This window comes from Aptenodytes forsteri, unplaced genomic scaffold (genome assembly GCF_000699145.1).
Source record: "Aptenodytes forsteri isolate BGI_AS27 unplaced genomic scaffold, ASM69914v1 Scaffold190, whole genome shotgun sequence".
In the NCBI taxonomy this organism is placed as follows: domain Eukaryota; kingdom Metazoa; phylum Chordata; class Aves; order Sphenisciformes; family Spheniscidae; genus Aptenodytes; species Aptenodytes forsteri.
The window spans coordinates 1,206,750-1,222,824 of NW_008794597.1; the positions used below are offsets into that span (position 1 = coordinate 1,206,750).

General features: G+C 36.4%; 1 protein-coding gene across 1 annotated transcript in view; it reads right to left on the reverse strand.

Annotated features, from left to right (window-relative positions):
- The window catches only part of LOC103893543 (neurexin-1), a 491,522-nt gene that overhangs the window by 361,603 nt on the left and 113,844 nt on the right, over nt 1-16,075 (reverse strand). Inside the window, exons 9-10 of the mRNA XM_019470311.1 lie at nt 7,353-7,526; nt 1,643-1,762 (exon numbers count right to left, since the gene is read on the reverse strand). Of these exons, the coding sequence (XP_019325856.1) occupies nt 1,643-1,762; nt 7,353-7,526 (294 nt within the window). The remainder of the gene's footprint in view (nt 1-1,642; nt 1,763-7,352; nt 7,527-16,075) is intronic.

Here is a 16,075-nt window from a genome sequence, read left to right on the forward strand (position 1 = left end):
CCATCGTTGGAAATAGTATATTGAGAATTATGAGATTGTGTGCAATGTGGTCCATAATGTTACCATACAAATGAGCCTTCACAGATTGGTAAATATCTTTCTTACGTAAATTCATCAGCTTGCCAAATTTATGCAATAGCTCTCACTTGAAGAAATAATTCACAGAATATTCCAGGTCCAGACATCAGTTACTGCTAAGACAAATTTATAAACAGAGTTTTTCCTTTGCTAGATGTGGAACATATAACTTCTTATTCACAGTTTTTAGTTACTTTTGGAAGAACTCAAAGATCACAGAAGAACAGAAATAACAACTTAAAAGTAAAATAGAAACAAATCATTTTCTCCTGTAGCAGATAGGGGATTGAAATCTTTAAAAATATATGTTTAGCAGTATGACTAATCACTCATATTGCTGGGAAGGGCAAACTCATATACATAAAATGAACCCAAACCTTTGCTCAAATTATCTAAAGTTTTTTGATTCCACATTTCATTTCTACCATGACAACAATTGCAGAGAAACAGACTGAGGGTGAGTCCTTTCTATAGTTTTCAAGCATGGTCAAGAGTAGAAAAGTGGAACTTTCGTGAGAATAATTAATGTAGCTTTTACATATAATTCATTTTCTAGCCTTGTGCTAGATACAATTTGAGCCAAAAGCTCTTCAGATTATAATTATTCTGTTATTTTAGGGTTTGTCCAAGAAGTTACACCTTGCTGTAGAGTGGAGAACCAGAACAAGACATAAAAATCCAAAATGCTTGACTAGGTAGTTATACCATCACTTTCTATCATCAGTCATTCATTCAGATAAATGTATACAAATAGAAATAAAAATGCTTAGCCTTAAAGCAATTCCCTCTTCATATGTACATGAAAATGTGCAACATTTGGGTATTTCAAATATGATGAGTTAAAAAGAAAACTCAGTAGCTCACTTTAATCAGTTTCCGTGGATTATTATGGCTCTTGCATTACTATTCCACATTCACTTCTGCATAATTCTATTTAGATCAATAAGGCTAGATTGCAATAAAACTAGATTATGACATTGGTGAATCAGGCCCCTTATTTTCGACACATTTAAGCTTTTCCTGAAAGACCAGATGGTTGGTGTATGTTATGTAGTTTTTTTCAGATGAAATTTAAAAGAACTAAAACACTCGCCATGCTTTTATTATTGGCATGCTTAGTGTGTCACCTAAAGAAATCGACAAAGGGAGATAATGAGCCTTGTCAACTGTTTCACAGTAATTATAGCCCTCATGATATAATGCTACAAAATTACAATATAGCTTAAGATAATAAAATGCAAAAGGTTTTTTCAATCAGGAAAAAAACTCTATTCGTAACATTTATGCAGGAAAGGGATTATTTCAAACAGGTAACCATCAATATATTAGACATGCAATCAAGTGTAATAAAACCAATTTCTGTCAGTGTTTGATACTGCACATTGTCCAAAATTTAGACTCTATATTTTAGCTATGTTCTTCCCACAAGCCTTACAGATTTTCACAGGGTTTGCCAGTTCATTTAAATATCTAATATTAAAATAATATAAAGCTTCAGTCACTTGCTTCAAATATTGCCTTAAAACTCTCGAGAGCTCAGATCAGCATTTTTTAGTGTACTTACGGTCATTGCATAATGGTCCACTAAAGGAGGTCATACTACAGTCACAACTGAATCCATCCCACTGCTGTAAGCACACTCCCTGGTTCGCGCATGAATCCTCTTGGCACGTTGTGCTGGGGCCTGATGAGAACACACAAAAAAGAACTTGCACTTTGTCTTCCAAAGAAAGGTATTTCTCACTGGATCACATTAACTAGTTGCCAACATCTCAAATCAAATGAGTAAAGAGTTACCAAGTAAAACACACAAACTTGTTGATTTTGTAGCAGCATATAATATCAAAAGGGTGTTTTTCTTTAGTTTTAAGATTGATATGTCAAACACATAAGAATGCGCAAGCTGAAGCAGAGTTATTCCAGGTACAGTGGGAATGTTAATTTTGTTGCAAGTTATTTGTTAATCTCGTGTCAGACCATTAACTGGCTAAATGTTTTCTAAAAACTTCAGTACTATTTTTTCCTATAAATACATTTCAAAGCCAGATGCCACAGAAAGCAAAGCTCTGGGAGATGAAAGTAAAGATTAGAAAATAAAATTAAAACCAAAACAAAATAAAAAAAAAATAAAATGAAGCTACACTATACAATGCTTTTAATCCCACAAATTATTTTAAACGATTTAGGTCTGAAATTAAGAAGAGCTTGGGATTCTTTGGCAGGAATGTTGGCAAGTACTGATTCACATGCTTCAGGGATCCCATGCAGTTTCCTTTTTTTAAGGGAGAATGCAGAAAATCAGACTACTAATGAACTGGCATGCCAAAATGTGACATACGCATGAAAAACAAAGCTACTCTATTTCTAGAGAATCATAACTAGACTACTGAAATATAAAGAAATTTGAAAAGGAATGATCAAAGCACTAAAGCAATCACTATACAAACATATTCAAGACTGAAAGCCTTTATGCAAGCTATGCTGGAAAATGAAGGTTCATGTAGCCCATTGTTTTAGAGGTGTGAAAGACAAAATCTGAAATAAAATAACACATTTTAGTTCTGAAATATACAGAGCATTCACTGCAGAAATCCAACTGTGCATTGGGGGTTTCAGTCTTGTTTAATACACACAGGGCTATCTACCTTGCAAATCAGCTTTCATCAATGCAACTTTGTCAGCAAAATAAAAAAGCAAAATATATTAAATGTTAGTAAGCAATATTGAAATGGCAGCAAACACAGAAAAAAAACATTCAGAGTAAAGTGCATGCTGCTGTTAAAGAGAGAAAGAAATGCCATATAATGCAAAGAAATTAATGCTAATAGCCATAAATCTTCAGGCAAGCCAAAATAAGAAAGCAGTAATTTGCCAGTATTTTACTACAAATATAATGGTTAATTGAGCTGATGACATATAATGAAGGAAAATTAAAAGTTTTGTTGTTTTTTTTCTTCCTTGGATAGATATGAATGCATTAGCAGAGTAAATGCATGGCTGAATCCTGACTAGCCATTTGTCATGTTCAGATACACTGAATTCAAGAATAATTAGCACCATCATCCTCTCTGGTCTTTCTTTTTTCTAGCCCTTTCTTCGTGACTGGTGAATGAAGACTGAAATACAGACTGTGAACTACAGATTACTATGAGCTCACATACGCATTTCACACTGACTTTTGACACTACAAGGAAAAACTTGGTTCTGGGATTACAAAATTCTCCTAAATTGTTTTGGAGAAGACACATCAATATCCATTTGAAACTCCCATTGCAAGTCATTGATGACAAGGCAAAACTGGTCCAAAGATTATATAAATATCCTAAATCATCCTGTAGAGAGAAATCCACTTAACCCTTCTTTGACATTACAGCTCCTTCAAAGAACTCAGTGTGGGATTTTCTTTTGATTTGCCAGTATTTTAGAAAAATCGATATCAATATGATTTAAGTCAGTTCAATGGCCACTTGCTTTAAATGAGGCACTGCTCGAGCACACCTCTGAACCAGGGCCTGAACAGTCACCAGTGTGATTAAGAACGAGGGCAGTGTACGCTGCATCCCTGTTTCGGCAAAATTATTATCTGTTCTGTTTTCTCCTGTTCAAATAATATAATAATAATAACAACAATAATAATAACCATAACTGATTGACTGCAGTAGGCAGACATAGGATAGTGATCTCCTTTTCTTTGGAGTTTTGAGCCCAGAAGTTTAAACATTTGGGCATTACATCACCCTTTCTTGAGCTGGGGATTATAATGACAGAATCCCGTAGCTGACAAGACAAGACACATTTTTTTCTCACCAGATTCTGCTACTCGGAAACTTTACAAAGATGAAGTGAAAATATCTGTAGGTGTTTAAATGTTATATATTCATGCATTTATTTACACTTTAGTTATGCAATGTTAAATTTCCTCATCTTTGCAAAAGTAGAGCAAAAGTCACAAGGACTTAAAAGTACGTAAACTGCAGGACCCTGTAGGCACATTAAAAAGTGCATGTTAAAACACACATATTTGGAAAAAATACAGTTAGGATCTTGTTAAAAAGCAGGGTATTTTGCTTTTTATGAAATTGATTCTTAGCACTTTTTCCTTATCTATAGTAGTCATTATTAAAAAATTGACATCAAGACTACCTTACATGTAAGAATTCCTTTTAATAGAAGTAGGCTTTTTTTTTTTTTAAAGAACAGAGGAGGACTGTTTAATGTCAGTAAATACTATAATATTTACCATAACAGGTTCATATCTTCCTATATATATTACAGAACTAAGCTATTTAGTAAAAAAATTGTAATACGCTTCTCAAGCACTCACCTTTTGATTCACATTCTATTTAAATATTCTAATTTATTCAGTCTTCACTGTAGACTTTTTAACTGACTGGATTTGATCTCTCATTTACATTTGTCTTATGTGAGGGCTTACATGCTATATATTACACAAAATGCATTATTAAGTAGCATGTACAATGTTTTACTATATATTTTAAAAATAAATTCCATGTCTCACCACCAAGAATCTTCACATATATTAATACCTTGAAACTTTTCATATAGTTCATTTAATAAACAAATTATATTATATATGCACACGCATGTACACAGTGCATTTTCCTCTTAAATATATTAAAAGTATTTTTTTATCATTCTGTAATTTCTACAATTCTGCTTTATTTAAAGTGTGTAAAGAAAGTACAATGGATTTGACTAGAGAAAAACACTTACAACCTGGCTCTGGGGTTTGCTGTTCACAATCCGAAGAGCTAGTTAGCATATTTATGTTTCTTAGCTGTTGTTTCTATCTGTTCTAGCCATTGAAAATTTGTCAACAAGGTGGATTCAGCCAAGTGTAAATTACATTCAATGCTCAATGATAGAGAACAGAGATATCTATCTGCCTGTGGCTGAAATTTCAAAATGCAAGCCTTACAACTTGCCACACCAATCCCACGTGTGGGTTTGCAAAAAAACATTCCAAAGAAAGAATTTTTAACATGCACTTATGACAGTAAAGTTATTGAGAAATGTCAACCTTCTAAGAACAAAATCCTAACACATAAAATTAATTAGTGGTACATCATGGCTTCACAGTTTGACAGAAGAGAGAAAAAGAGCTTTCACCACAGGTTTTTTTTTTTTTTATACCAGAAAGGTGGGGAATTCAATCCCATAAGAGTCTGAAGAACATCAAATCCAAGTGCCTCACTTCTCAGGAAAGATTTTGCAGCAGGCTGATGTCTTAACAAAGGACATATACCCACCAGTACAGCCAGCCATCTTTTGGATTGAGAGTGGCGGTGACTAATACTTATTGTTTAGAAATTACTTCTGCTGCTATGTCCTGAGCTCTTTGGACTTGACATCTCAGGGGGCTTACAGAGCTTACGCATCCCATTGCAGCATGTGATAGATGCAAAACTGCTCAGCTTTGTAAGGATGGAGACAGTCCTATCTGTACACAGCAGCAGAGCTATGGGCAGCTTGAGGCATACAAGAGACTTTTAAGAGGCAGCTAAATTTGCAAGTGACTTAAATCATATTTTAGGTGTCAGAACATTTTTTTGTACATCTGATCCATAGTCTGCAGACAAGAGACTGACAGACGGGTCAGACAGGAAGACTTGAAGTAAACAAGTGAGATGGAAGAGTTAACTTGCAAGAGTTAAGCAGAAAGGTTGGAAGGGAATATTTCATTCCATGCTGTTAAAGATTTCCTTCTGCGGGCAAAAGACTTTTGATGAGACAGGTCCCTGGGAGCCAGGCAGCACATCTGGTTTGACCATTTTGCTTGTGTCAGATAATGTTGGTGTCGGAAAAAGCTGACTCTCCACCAAAAAGGACAATATTTGTATGGCCTTTATTAAATTGTTGGTAGCTTTATTAAATTCACCAATAGCTGAGTTGTGCCACTGGTTTAAAAGGTGAACTCACACTCTAGGCCTGTGGCAATATTTCTTTGAAGTACATAAAATTCATTTAGATAATTACATAATTTCAAAAGAAGCTATGAAATGCATAATGGAATTAAGGCATACTTTGAGACTCTGAAGGGATGGTGCAGGCATGGAACTTGCTAACGTTATTCAGAAAGCAGAATCTAATTTTCTAAACTCAGTGACAAACTAATTTAGTCATATTTTTCCATTCCTGATAGAAATAAATAGACACTAAAGCTATAGAAAAATAAGTTGTGAATTTTACATATTTCTAGGTACTATCAATAGAATTTATACTGTTAACTAAAGGTAGGAGGTAAAGAACAAAAAAGTTCCACCTGTACAAATGTACTGTAGGCACAACGAAAGAGGAGACAGAATTTATCCACCAGAAAGCTTTATCTTGTGAAGCTTGAAGAAACCCCCCAGCTCTGCTTGGATTTTTTACCATGTCTATTTGCAAACTTAACAAACTTGATATCAAAATCATCAAGATTCCAACTTGAAATTCTACAGTGTCATTTACACATTTTTCTGTCCAGAGACGAATGGTACTTGAGAGGGGGGATAACACATAAAATTGAACATAGCCACAAAATTCAGAATTACGTGAAATCATAGTAAAAATAACGTGGGATTAAATGACAGCTAGAAAAATAGCTAGAGATTGACATCCCTGAATTATAAATACACCTCTTCTAATTCTGTCCTCACTTAAATTCCATGATATTCCAGATGAGTCAATAAAGACATAAAAAATGTGAGATAAAACATATTTGGCTGTTAGTGATTTCAGATAGGAAGGCTCATGACAATGCAAAACTCAGGGGTGAGCAAAAATAGAGAAGATGGAAGATTGATCTTAAACAGTTTCATAAATTAGCCTTGAATTAATCAGCTCAGAATATCTGCTTTAAAAATGGAATTAATTAGCTAATGTCTCAGCATTAGCAAATGCCTAAGTGTTATGAAGATACAAAGGACTTCATTGAAGCTAATTGTTATTGTTTCTATCATTAATTAAATACATCAGAAGTAAACAAAATACATGCAAAGTATCTTGCCACTGGAGAAGGATGGAACCTACATTAAACATTTAAGAAGTTAACTCATGTTCTCAGATCAATCTCTGTGCTGTAGGGCAGGCACACACTTGTGTCTATAATACTAAAAAAAATGCAGTCTTTATATAAGAAAGGGTCAAATGATCAATTAGAAGCAGGTAAAATATAGTCTCTCCGTGTTTGGAGTGTACATATCAACAAAACTCTGCAGGATTCACACAATACTTTCACTATGATATAAAAAAAAAATCAACATATTTAATACCTTCACATCCTCTTTCTATTTGCCCATTACAGAAGAGAGCATCTGAGATTAGATCAGGGAGCCGTCCATTCAAGTCAACTGATGCAAGACAGCCTTGGAATCCCTCTTTTGCGTGCACCAGTTTTGGCAATGACTTATACATTTCTTTGGCCACTCCTCCAATATACAAATCACCTGTTAAGGAAAAATATATATTAGATACAGAAAAAACCCTGTAGAATCTTTGACCTGCTTGATCTTCTGGCCTTTTTGTGCTGAATGACAGGCATCTCAGAACAACATTTTTCAAAATAAATGCAGAAGAAAACACTGATAGCATATATGATGTGAAAAGATATTGCAGGACTGTATTTTTTCAAATGCATATGTAGACTTCACATTTGTATGACTAATTACTTAGAAGTATCTGGACATTTTTTTTTATGTGCCAGCTCCTATATACAGGAAACATGCATCTATTTCACAGTTGAGGATTCAGTCACAGGATCTCCATCTAGAAATGCATCTAGCACTGATGCATGCTGTTAGCATAGTCAGGGAACCTGACATATTTTTTCAAATGCGTATGTAGACTTCACATTTGTATGACTAATTACTTAGAAGTATCTGGACATTTTTTTTTATGTGCCAGCTCCTATATACAGGAAACATGCATCTATTTCACAGTTGAGGATTCAGTCACAGGATCTCCATCTAGAAATGCATCTAGCACTGATGCATGCTGTTAGCATAGTCAGGGAACCTGACCACAGATCATCACGATTATGGATCCAGCAGACTGAGAGAAAAGGCAGTAAGTGGAGCACCAAGATCCACCTAAAGTCCGTGTATCCAGAATCATCCATTTAAAAGCACACCAAGAAATAAAGGGTTTAGGGACACATCTAAGGAGAAACTTAGGGATACCACTGTTAAGCAGTGAAATGACTGATTCTTCCCACCAAAATTCATACCCTGTGTCAGTCATGTGGGAACAGGGGGAGTTAGATGCCTTTAAAATGGCAATCTGCACACTGAGCAAACAGAATTTTATTGCCAAAAATAATTCTGATGACAGACACATATTATAAACAGCTCTCTTTGATAAACCTCAGGCAACTTAGTCAGGACTGAAAGCTAGTGCTTTTCTTCCTTTGAGTAATTCATAGCTCTGAGACTTATTTTGCAAGGACATAACTATAACTTTCCTCTTAAACACCGAGGGAGGGGATGCTTTTTTGTTTTACAACAATTCAGGCTGTACCTTTCTTTCATGTGTTTGGTGTCTCTGGTGGGCAGAACAGTGATCTTTCAACCTAACGTAACTTAGCTCCCTAAAGTGTGCCTTAAGTGTCAGACTGTAGGTTTAACTAGGTGTGTTCCATACCTGTTGCTGAAGACATGCTGCAGAAACAAATCTGAGCTTTGCCTGGCCAGAGAGGGGAAGCCTGCTCAGTGTGAACACACCCCTAGCTAAAAAGCTTCAGTTCTTCTCCTGGCAGGCAAGATGTGCTTGATTCTTTCAGTCACAGACAGAAAGGAATAAAACCATGGTTTCCTACATCTTACATGAGTTTACTGTCCTGCTCTGTTATCCCCTAACTCAGAAAAAGCAGCCATCTTTGCAAGCTTGGTGGGAGTGCTCTGAGCATGCCTACAGGCAAGCCCCTTTAGGCACGCAGGAAGAGGACCATCTGAGCTTCTGAGAAGCACTGAACCTGTTTGAAGGAAGGTGCTTATGGGACCATCCGACTCTCAAGCATCACCCAGTGACAAAATTCTTACTCTACCTATGCATTAAATCCTCACTGATGCCATGTTTTATGCTAGCATAAGTTTTCAATAGACTATCTGAATATACATTCTGATCTACACTGTGCTTTCCAGTATGTCCCCCAGTTTGGATGATTTTGGAGCCTAGGCTACAGGATGTACCAAAGAATGTTTCTGCGTCGCCTCAAATGCAAAATTGTTCATTTCCTAAGTGTTTACCAAGCTTTGTAGGCTGATTTTATAGAGACAAAACTCAGAATGTACTAGCTATCATCACTACCCCATGTGGCTAATTTTAATCTCCCTCTTATCGGTATAAGCCGCAGTCACACCTTTTCCTGGTTCTCCTGGCATACTGGCTTGTTTGCAAGGGAGTGCAATTTAGTGCTGTTTGCAATCGTTTACAGTTTGCCTGCAAGGAAATGGCCTGAAACAAACAAATGTCTATCAGACTGTGAAAAATTCTTAGTCACTACATACCAGCCCTAAAACTCAACTGTATTTGAGTTAGTGAAATGGAGATAAAAAGCTTAGGAACATGCATATTATTAATCTTATAAGCCATCCAACCAAAAGTCTTAGCAACCATTATAGCATCTTGTACTAAGAAACCTCAAGCTTTCTCCATTCCACGTAGATAATTTGAAAAATAAGATAATGCTTTCCTCTAGAGCTTTGAGGTACAGTATGAATCTCAGAAGCATTATATTAGACATAACAGATTAAAATATGGTGATCCATATGTTCCCACAAATGGGATGTAATTCATTCACAGCAGAAAAGCTTCTGTATTTTTCAACCAGCTGAACTGGAAACCAAGTAAAAACTCTTGCCTCACGATAAAGGTTCTTCATCTTTTTCTCAGGTGGAACATATAGAAAGTAAAACCCTTCCAGGTTTCCTGAAGATCTGTGCTTTCAATCATCGTCAGCTCAGAATAGAGAGATAATTCATCTCAATTGATTCCAATGGATTTAAAAGAGGGAAACTCCAGAGAACAATACTAAGAACATCACACCTATGCTAAAAAGGTTAAACTTGGTCTATTGGACATGACACATGCAACCTCTTTTTAAGTCTCCCAACATATATATTGGCAAAACAACCATTTTTATTCTGTGATGATTGGTTAAATCTTTAAAACCGCAAACTTTCAAACTGATCCCCTGCTAATTCCCAAGATCTATCCCTCAAGCATATAGAGATTGCCATATACAGTCATATAGCAGTTGTCAGTTATGATGAATGGCTAGTAGAAGTCCAGCTCAGTGTGCCAGCATATGAACCTGAACTCAGAATATTTGCTCCTGAATATACACACTGGAATATTTTCAAATAGGTATCATATGCACAGAAGTACCATACATTAAGTTGAGTCTAAATAAACTGTAACTCTACTGTTTACTTACATTTCCTTATGACTATTCATAATCAGAACTGATCATTATATGCTATTGAAGATACAGTTTCCACAAAAAAAGACATGTTCTGGGTAATACTTTAACTTTGTTGATGTTCAAAATAACTTGAGTTCTGCTTTTGCACTAGCTAATACACTACACTAATACGTATCATATGTATTGAGCAGCCGTACTGACTATTAGACTTCACCTTTTATAAAGTATATACAAATATTTTTTATGACTATGGGCTAAACCTTTCCCAGATTTAATATCAAACGTGGTTTGAGTTTGCTGCTGATGGCATAAAAATACACTTTCTCTCAGAGACAAAAATTTATTAAGGGATAGGCTCTGGAATTAAACCTCAGATTTTTTTTTTTTAAAATATATTTAAATTTTTTCACTTGGTTATTTTTTCATATCTGCTATCACAAATGTTTTGCATAGCTACTTTTATTTCAGTTAATCACATGCTTCATTTTCACGTTCATCTCAATGAAGTAGTTTCCTACAAAACTCAATCCATCAGAAATTCAGACAGGACAGAACCGCAGAAAATGTTGTTAATGAAAATATTTGTATCTTGAACATGCATTAGCAGAGGTTCAGTAAAGATAAAGCTTGTCCCTGCTCCTACTAAAAGAGATCAGAGGAATCAACAAAGTATGATACAAATTCTCAGGTTTCCTCCTCTTTTTCATTTCTTATGTAAGTACAGCTTTACTACTGGAAATGTTACATGCTCTAAAATGGGATTAATTCCTTGTTGTGTATCTGCTTACTTACTCTGATGAATTACATGTAAGTTATTAAGTAAGGTATCACAGTTCAACAGATCAATAGTATGAGATCATGACACTATCTAAACTAGCTGCAGCCTAAATGCAATACTATCACAATACTGCTGCCACCGAAAATGCGTGACCATTTCAGCAGTTGTGCACAATGGCAAGTGCAATTCTTCTATTTCTTCCTTTCTTTCAACAGATGAGCATTTTTTTAAGTACATATATAGAGAGATATACCTGTATTACAGTGCTAACCATAGTTTCTGGAACTAAAGTTTAGCTATTACCTTCTGTGCATGTATTTTCTTCTGAAGTTTATTTTGATTTTTAAATGTATTCCTGAAAAAGTCTCATTTTTTTTTCATAACCATCCTTACTTTCCTTAATTTATAAAGGAAGATAACTAGTTTATATAAAATATATCAACTGGCATAAACAAAGTAGCAGGTAGTAAAGAAATGGGTGAGGGAACAGAGTGCTCCAAGATTTCCTTCTGACCTCTGGAGAAGCTTCAAATAAAGCACTTAGTTTGAGAGCAGGTACTCCTTAATCTCACAACTCTCTTCTTACTTATATTAGGATTCAGGACACAGAGTTATGCTTTTTTTTTTAGGGAGGGAGGATTGTTTCCTCTCTTCATTTTTCTGAGGCCAAAAAAATAAGTATGCTACAGTGTTTCTCACTGGCATGTTCATTGCAGGTCAGAGGAATCAACTGGAAGGCAGCACTTTCAGAGCTATACCTATAAATCATGGCAATAATAGTACTGGTCAGTTATATCATAGGCACTGACAAAGAAAAGAGTTTAGTGGGTTTAATTTATATCTTTTACAGGTAATGAAGACCTTCATTTATTCCAACAGGAGCTTTCCTATTTACACCTATATATCTCTCTTCTGACTTAGAGCTGATTTGTGCTTTGAGGAACAAGTGAATTTAACACAGAAACAAATTGCTAGCTAATAAGTGAACCCAAGTTCTCAATGTATTCATTATTGGAATCACACTTATGAAAAAACACAGAACACCACACAACAGTGAGTCACACACAACTCCTGGTGAAACAGATGCTGCAAAATTCTTCTGTAATATCTCATCTTTTTTTATCCCAAGTCTCTACATTTCTTCAAAATAAGAACTTTGCAAATGCTAAACCAAAGAAATGTAAAATAAAAATTGAAGATGCTGTTCTATTTATTTCTTTTCTGAATAAGTAGCAGAAGTATCTTATTATTTGGCACTACCAACATTGCTGAGAGGTCACCCCAGAGACTTTCCTCCTTTCCTGATTCATGTCCACACCCAGAATTCGTACGTGATACGTGCTGATGGCAAAAACTATTCATTTAATTTAGTGACTACCATTGTCTTCAAGCACTAGTAGAGAGGGAATTATTATCCACTGTTTGTAATGGTAACAGCAACGTGTGAATACTGCTCAGGGAACAAGTAGTTTAACCAGCACATAGTTAGGTTTGTTTACTCTCCAAAATCTGTATGTTTTGTTGTACATATCTGGTGTTCCTTTCTTGAACACCATTCTTGACAAGAAATGAATACCATTCATTCAAATATGGCTCTGTGTATGAATGAAAACAAAACAAAAAGGAGGAAATAAAACAGTAGAAGGAATTGTGGTTTGGCTTTTTCATAACCCATAAAGACAATATCCCTGGAATGTTTTTATATGGCTGCACAAAGGCACCTTCAATTCCATCACTCTCTCCAAAAGCAGACATTCTGTCCCTTCATGTCTTGTTGTGCTGCTGGTTTCAACTGTACTTTCAGCTATTCTCTTCATTTCTCTTTCATTTTAGAAGTTTCCCTGTCTTGTTTCTAATGTCACATTGTACTAAATCATTACTACGGCAAGAAACAAGAGTGCTTCTGCAGTTTACTAGAGCGGTATTACTCCCCAAGAAAGAGATAGATAACCCTGGCATAACATGGTGGGTTCTGAAAGCGCAACAGGCATCTCTGCAATTCCTTTATATGACATAAAAATAAAAAGGAGCATCTGGCTGTGGTGAAGCCGAGGTGTCAGGCACGCTTTTCTCCAAATATGCTATTTCAAAATGATCAAGCATATAACAGCTTCTTCCCTCAGGCAGGCAAAGAGGAATGAAGACTGCAAAGACTGAGAAATACCATAGGGAAAGTCTAATCTCGAAAGAAAAAAGTTCTCACTTTCTTCAAGTCCTTCATAAAACAGATGATTTGCTGTTACAACATCAATAGAAATTGCTTTGTAGTATCTTAATAGTTGCACAATGAAGTACCAGGTGGAACTCAACATAAGAAGACCCACACAATCCCAACTCATGGTATTTTTGAGGCAACTGAAATGTGAAAATAAATTACTCTCACACAAGCTGAATATGCACTGACTTAAACACAATAGACAACATCCTGATCTTGAATCAAGGGGTATTGTCTCAAATGAAAATGTCAGGTAGGCATCTAGATGCCTTTGACATTCAATGAAATATAGGAACCTACTTGTCCTTAATGACCTTCTCCCCTCTCCAACATACAAAAGCACCTACCTACCATTTACTTTATGCAGAACACAGAGAAGAGTGGTGACTTTTCTTTCAGATGTGGGGTTTCAACACACACTTTAGAAAAGGAATTGGGCCTGAACAGCAGATGAGTGGTGATTCTAGAGTCTCTTCCCACTTTCATTATTCATGACTAAATGTTTACCTTTTGTTCCATATCAAAAAAGTTATTTGAGCCTTTAAAAATGTTGATGAAATATAATTGTTCTTTTCTGAATAAATCGAGAAGTCTGTTGTGATCATAATCCAATAGTAAATTGAAGGACAGTTGACAAAGACTTAAATGATGCATCCACACAGCTTCTGCAGCACATACGCTCTAGCATATGGCTTTTCAAATCTCCCTTTACAGTAGAGAATATGTACTTGCTGTGCATTCACAGGCCTGTTTGGTGCTAGAGCCAAGCATGACTGAATTTCGTCTACCACTTACAAGGGCACTTGAGGGAAGACATAAATGTGTAAACTTAGTGTTTTATGCCCACTTATTCACTTCAAAGAGTCCATTCTGTAGCTTCAGTATTGATTTGTGGTTGAAGTCTTTTGGTTTTGATGTGATTTTTTTTGCTTGTTTTTTTGAAAAAAAGTAGGCTTTTCAAATATTTTTCCTGTTGGAGTGATGAACTCCATCACTTTTAGACTCTCTCTCACCTAAGAAGGGAAAGGGCATCTAGTTTACTTGTCCAGGCTCTGCTGAGTTATCTGTCCTTTCAAATACTTCGGGCAAGAGGCAGTTGTATGATGTGACAAATGGTGCCTTCTGTCATCCACATTCCCTGTACTGATAACCAAGCAAGGCAAAACAATTACAGGCAAAAAAAAAAGAATTTATGGGTTAGCAAGTCGCTCTTTTGGGAAAGAATATAGAAACTGATCTTTTCAGCCCAATTCTACACTGCCTTCAGTATCTTCCCTGAATACCCCATTAAAGTTATTCAAAAAAAGAAATCACCAGCACTGAAATGCTGGCATTGTGGGTGCACTGTGGGTTTTCTTTAGTCACCCTTATTGGCATATAGGACATATTGTAGTTATTTGTCAAGAGAATTTAACTTTGAAGATATTTCCTCCCTTGGCTAATATTGTTCTTTTCACAGTTTTATTGTAGCACCGCACCCTAATCCACACCAACAGAAAAAAACGTAGCGAGGATTAAGAGGTACCAGTGTGAACTCACAGTTGATGAGTGCACCAGAAAGACCACCTTACAGATTTCTCTTGCCGCCGATTTCTACAGCAGTCCACACTGGAGTTATACCTGCTGCTCTACCTTTCTCCAAGTCTCTGAATTCCATCACAATATTCATAACCATGCTACTGTCATAACTGCATTGAAGACTTTCCACACTTGGTACAAATGTGCTTCTGTCTAGAAACTTCTTCTCATGCTATTGCTATGCTGCTCACTGTTTTACATCTCAGCTCTGCTGGATGTGCTCTCCACTTCTGCATTCACCTCTTGGTGCTCAGTTTTCATTCCTATTACACTTTCTGTTCAGAACTGCTCAATGCTTCCGCAAATATGCCTATGTTTCACAAGCAAGTAAAGCTGTGTGGTAGAAAGTGTGTGTGTGTGGGAAATGACACAACAATGTCCTTAGCAGCTAAGTTTTCAATAGAGAAAAGTATATACTCAAAAGGTAAGTGCTCAAGTCTGAACATTCCCCTAGATTTCTCCATGTTAAAATCCACCATTTCCCCAACAATCCTGTTCTCAAACAAGAAACAGTTACACAAAAATATTTAACGTTGTCTTGACAATAACAATTCTCAGATTCCCAGACACTTTATTTGGGCTCAGTATTGGGCCCAGTTCTGTTTAATATCTTTATCAATAATCTGGATGAGGGCATCGAGTGCACCCTCAGTAACTTTGCAGACGACACCAAGTTGGGCCGGAGTGTTGATCTGCTCGAGGGCAGCAAGGCTCTACAGAGGGATCTGGACAGGCTGGATCAATGGGCCGAGGCCAACAGTATGAGATTCAACAAGGCTAAATGTCGGGTCCTGCACTTGGGTCACAACAACCCCATGCAACGTTACAGGCTTTGGAAAGAGTGTCTGGAAAGCTGCCTGGAGGAAAAGGACCTGGGGGTGTTGGTCGACAGCCAGCTGAACATGAGCCGGCAGTGTGCCCAGGCGGCCAAGAAGGCCAATGGCATCCTGGCCTGTATCAGAAATAGTGTGGCCAGCAGGAGTAGGGAAGTGATCGTGCCCCT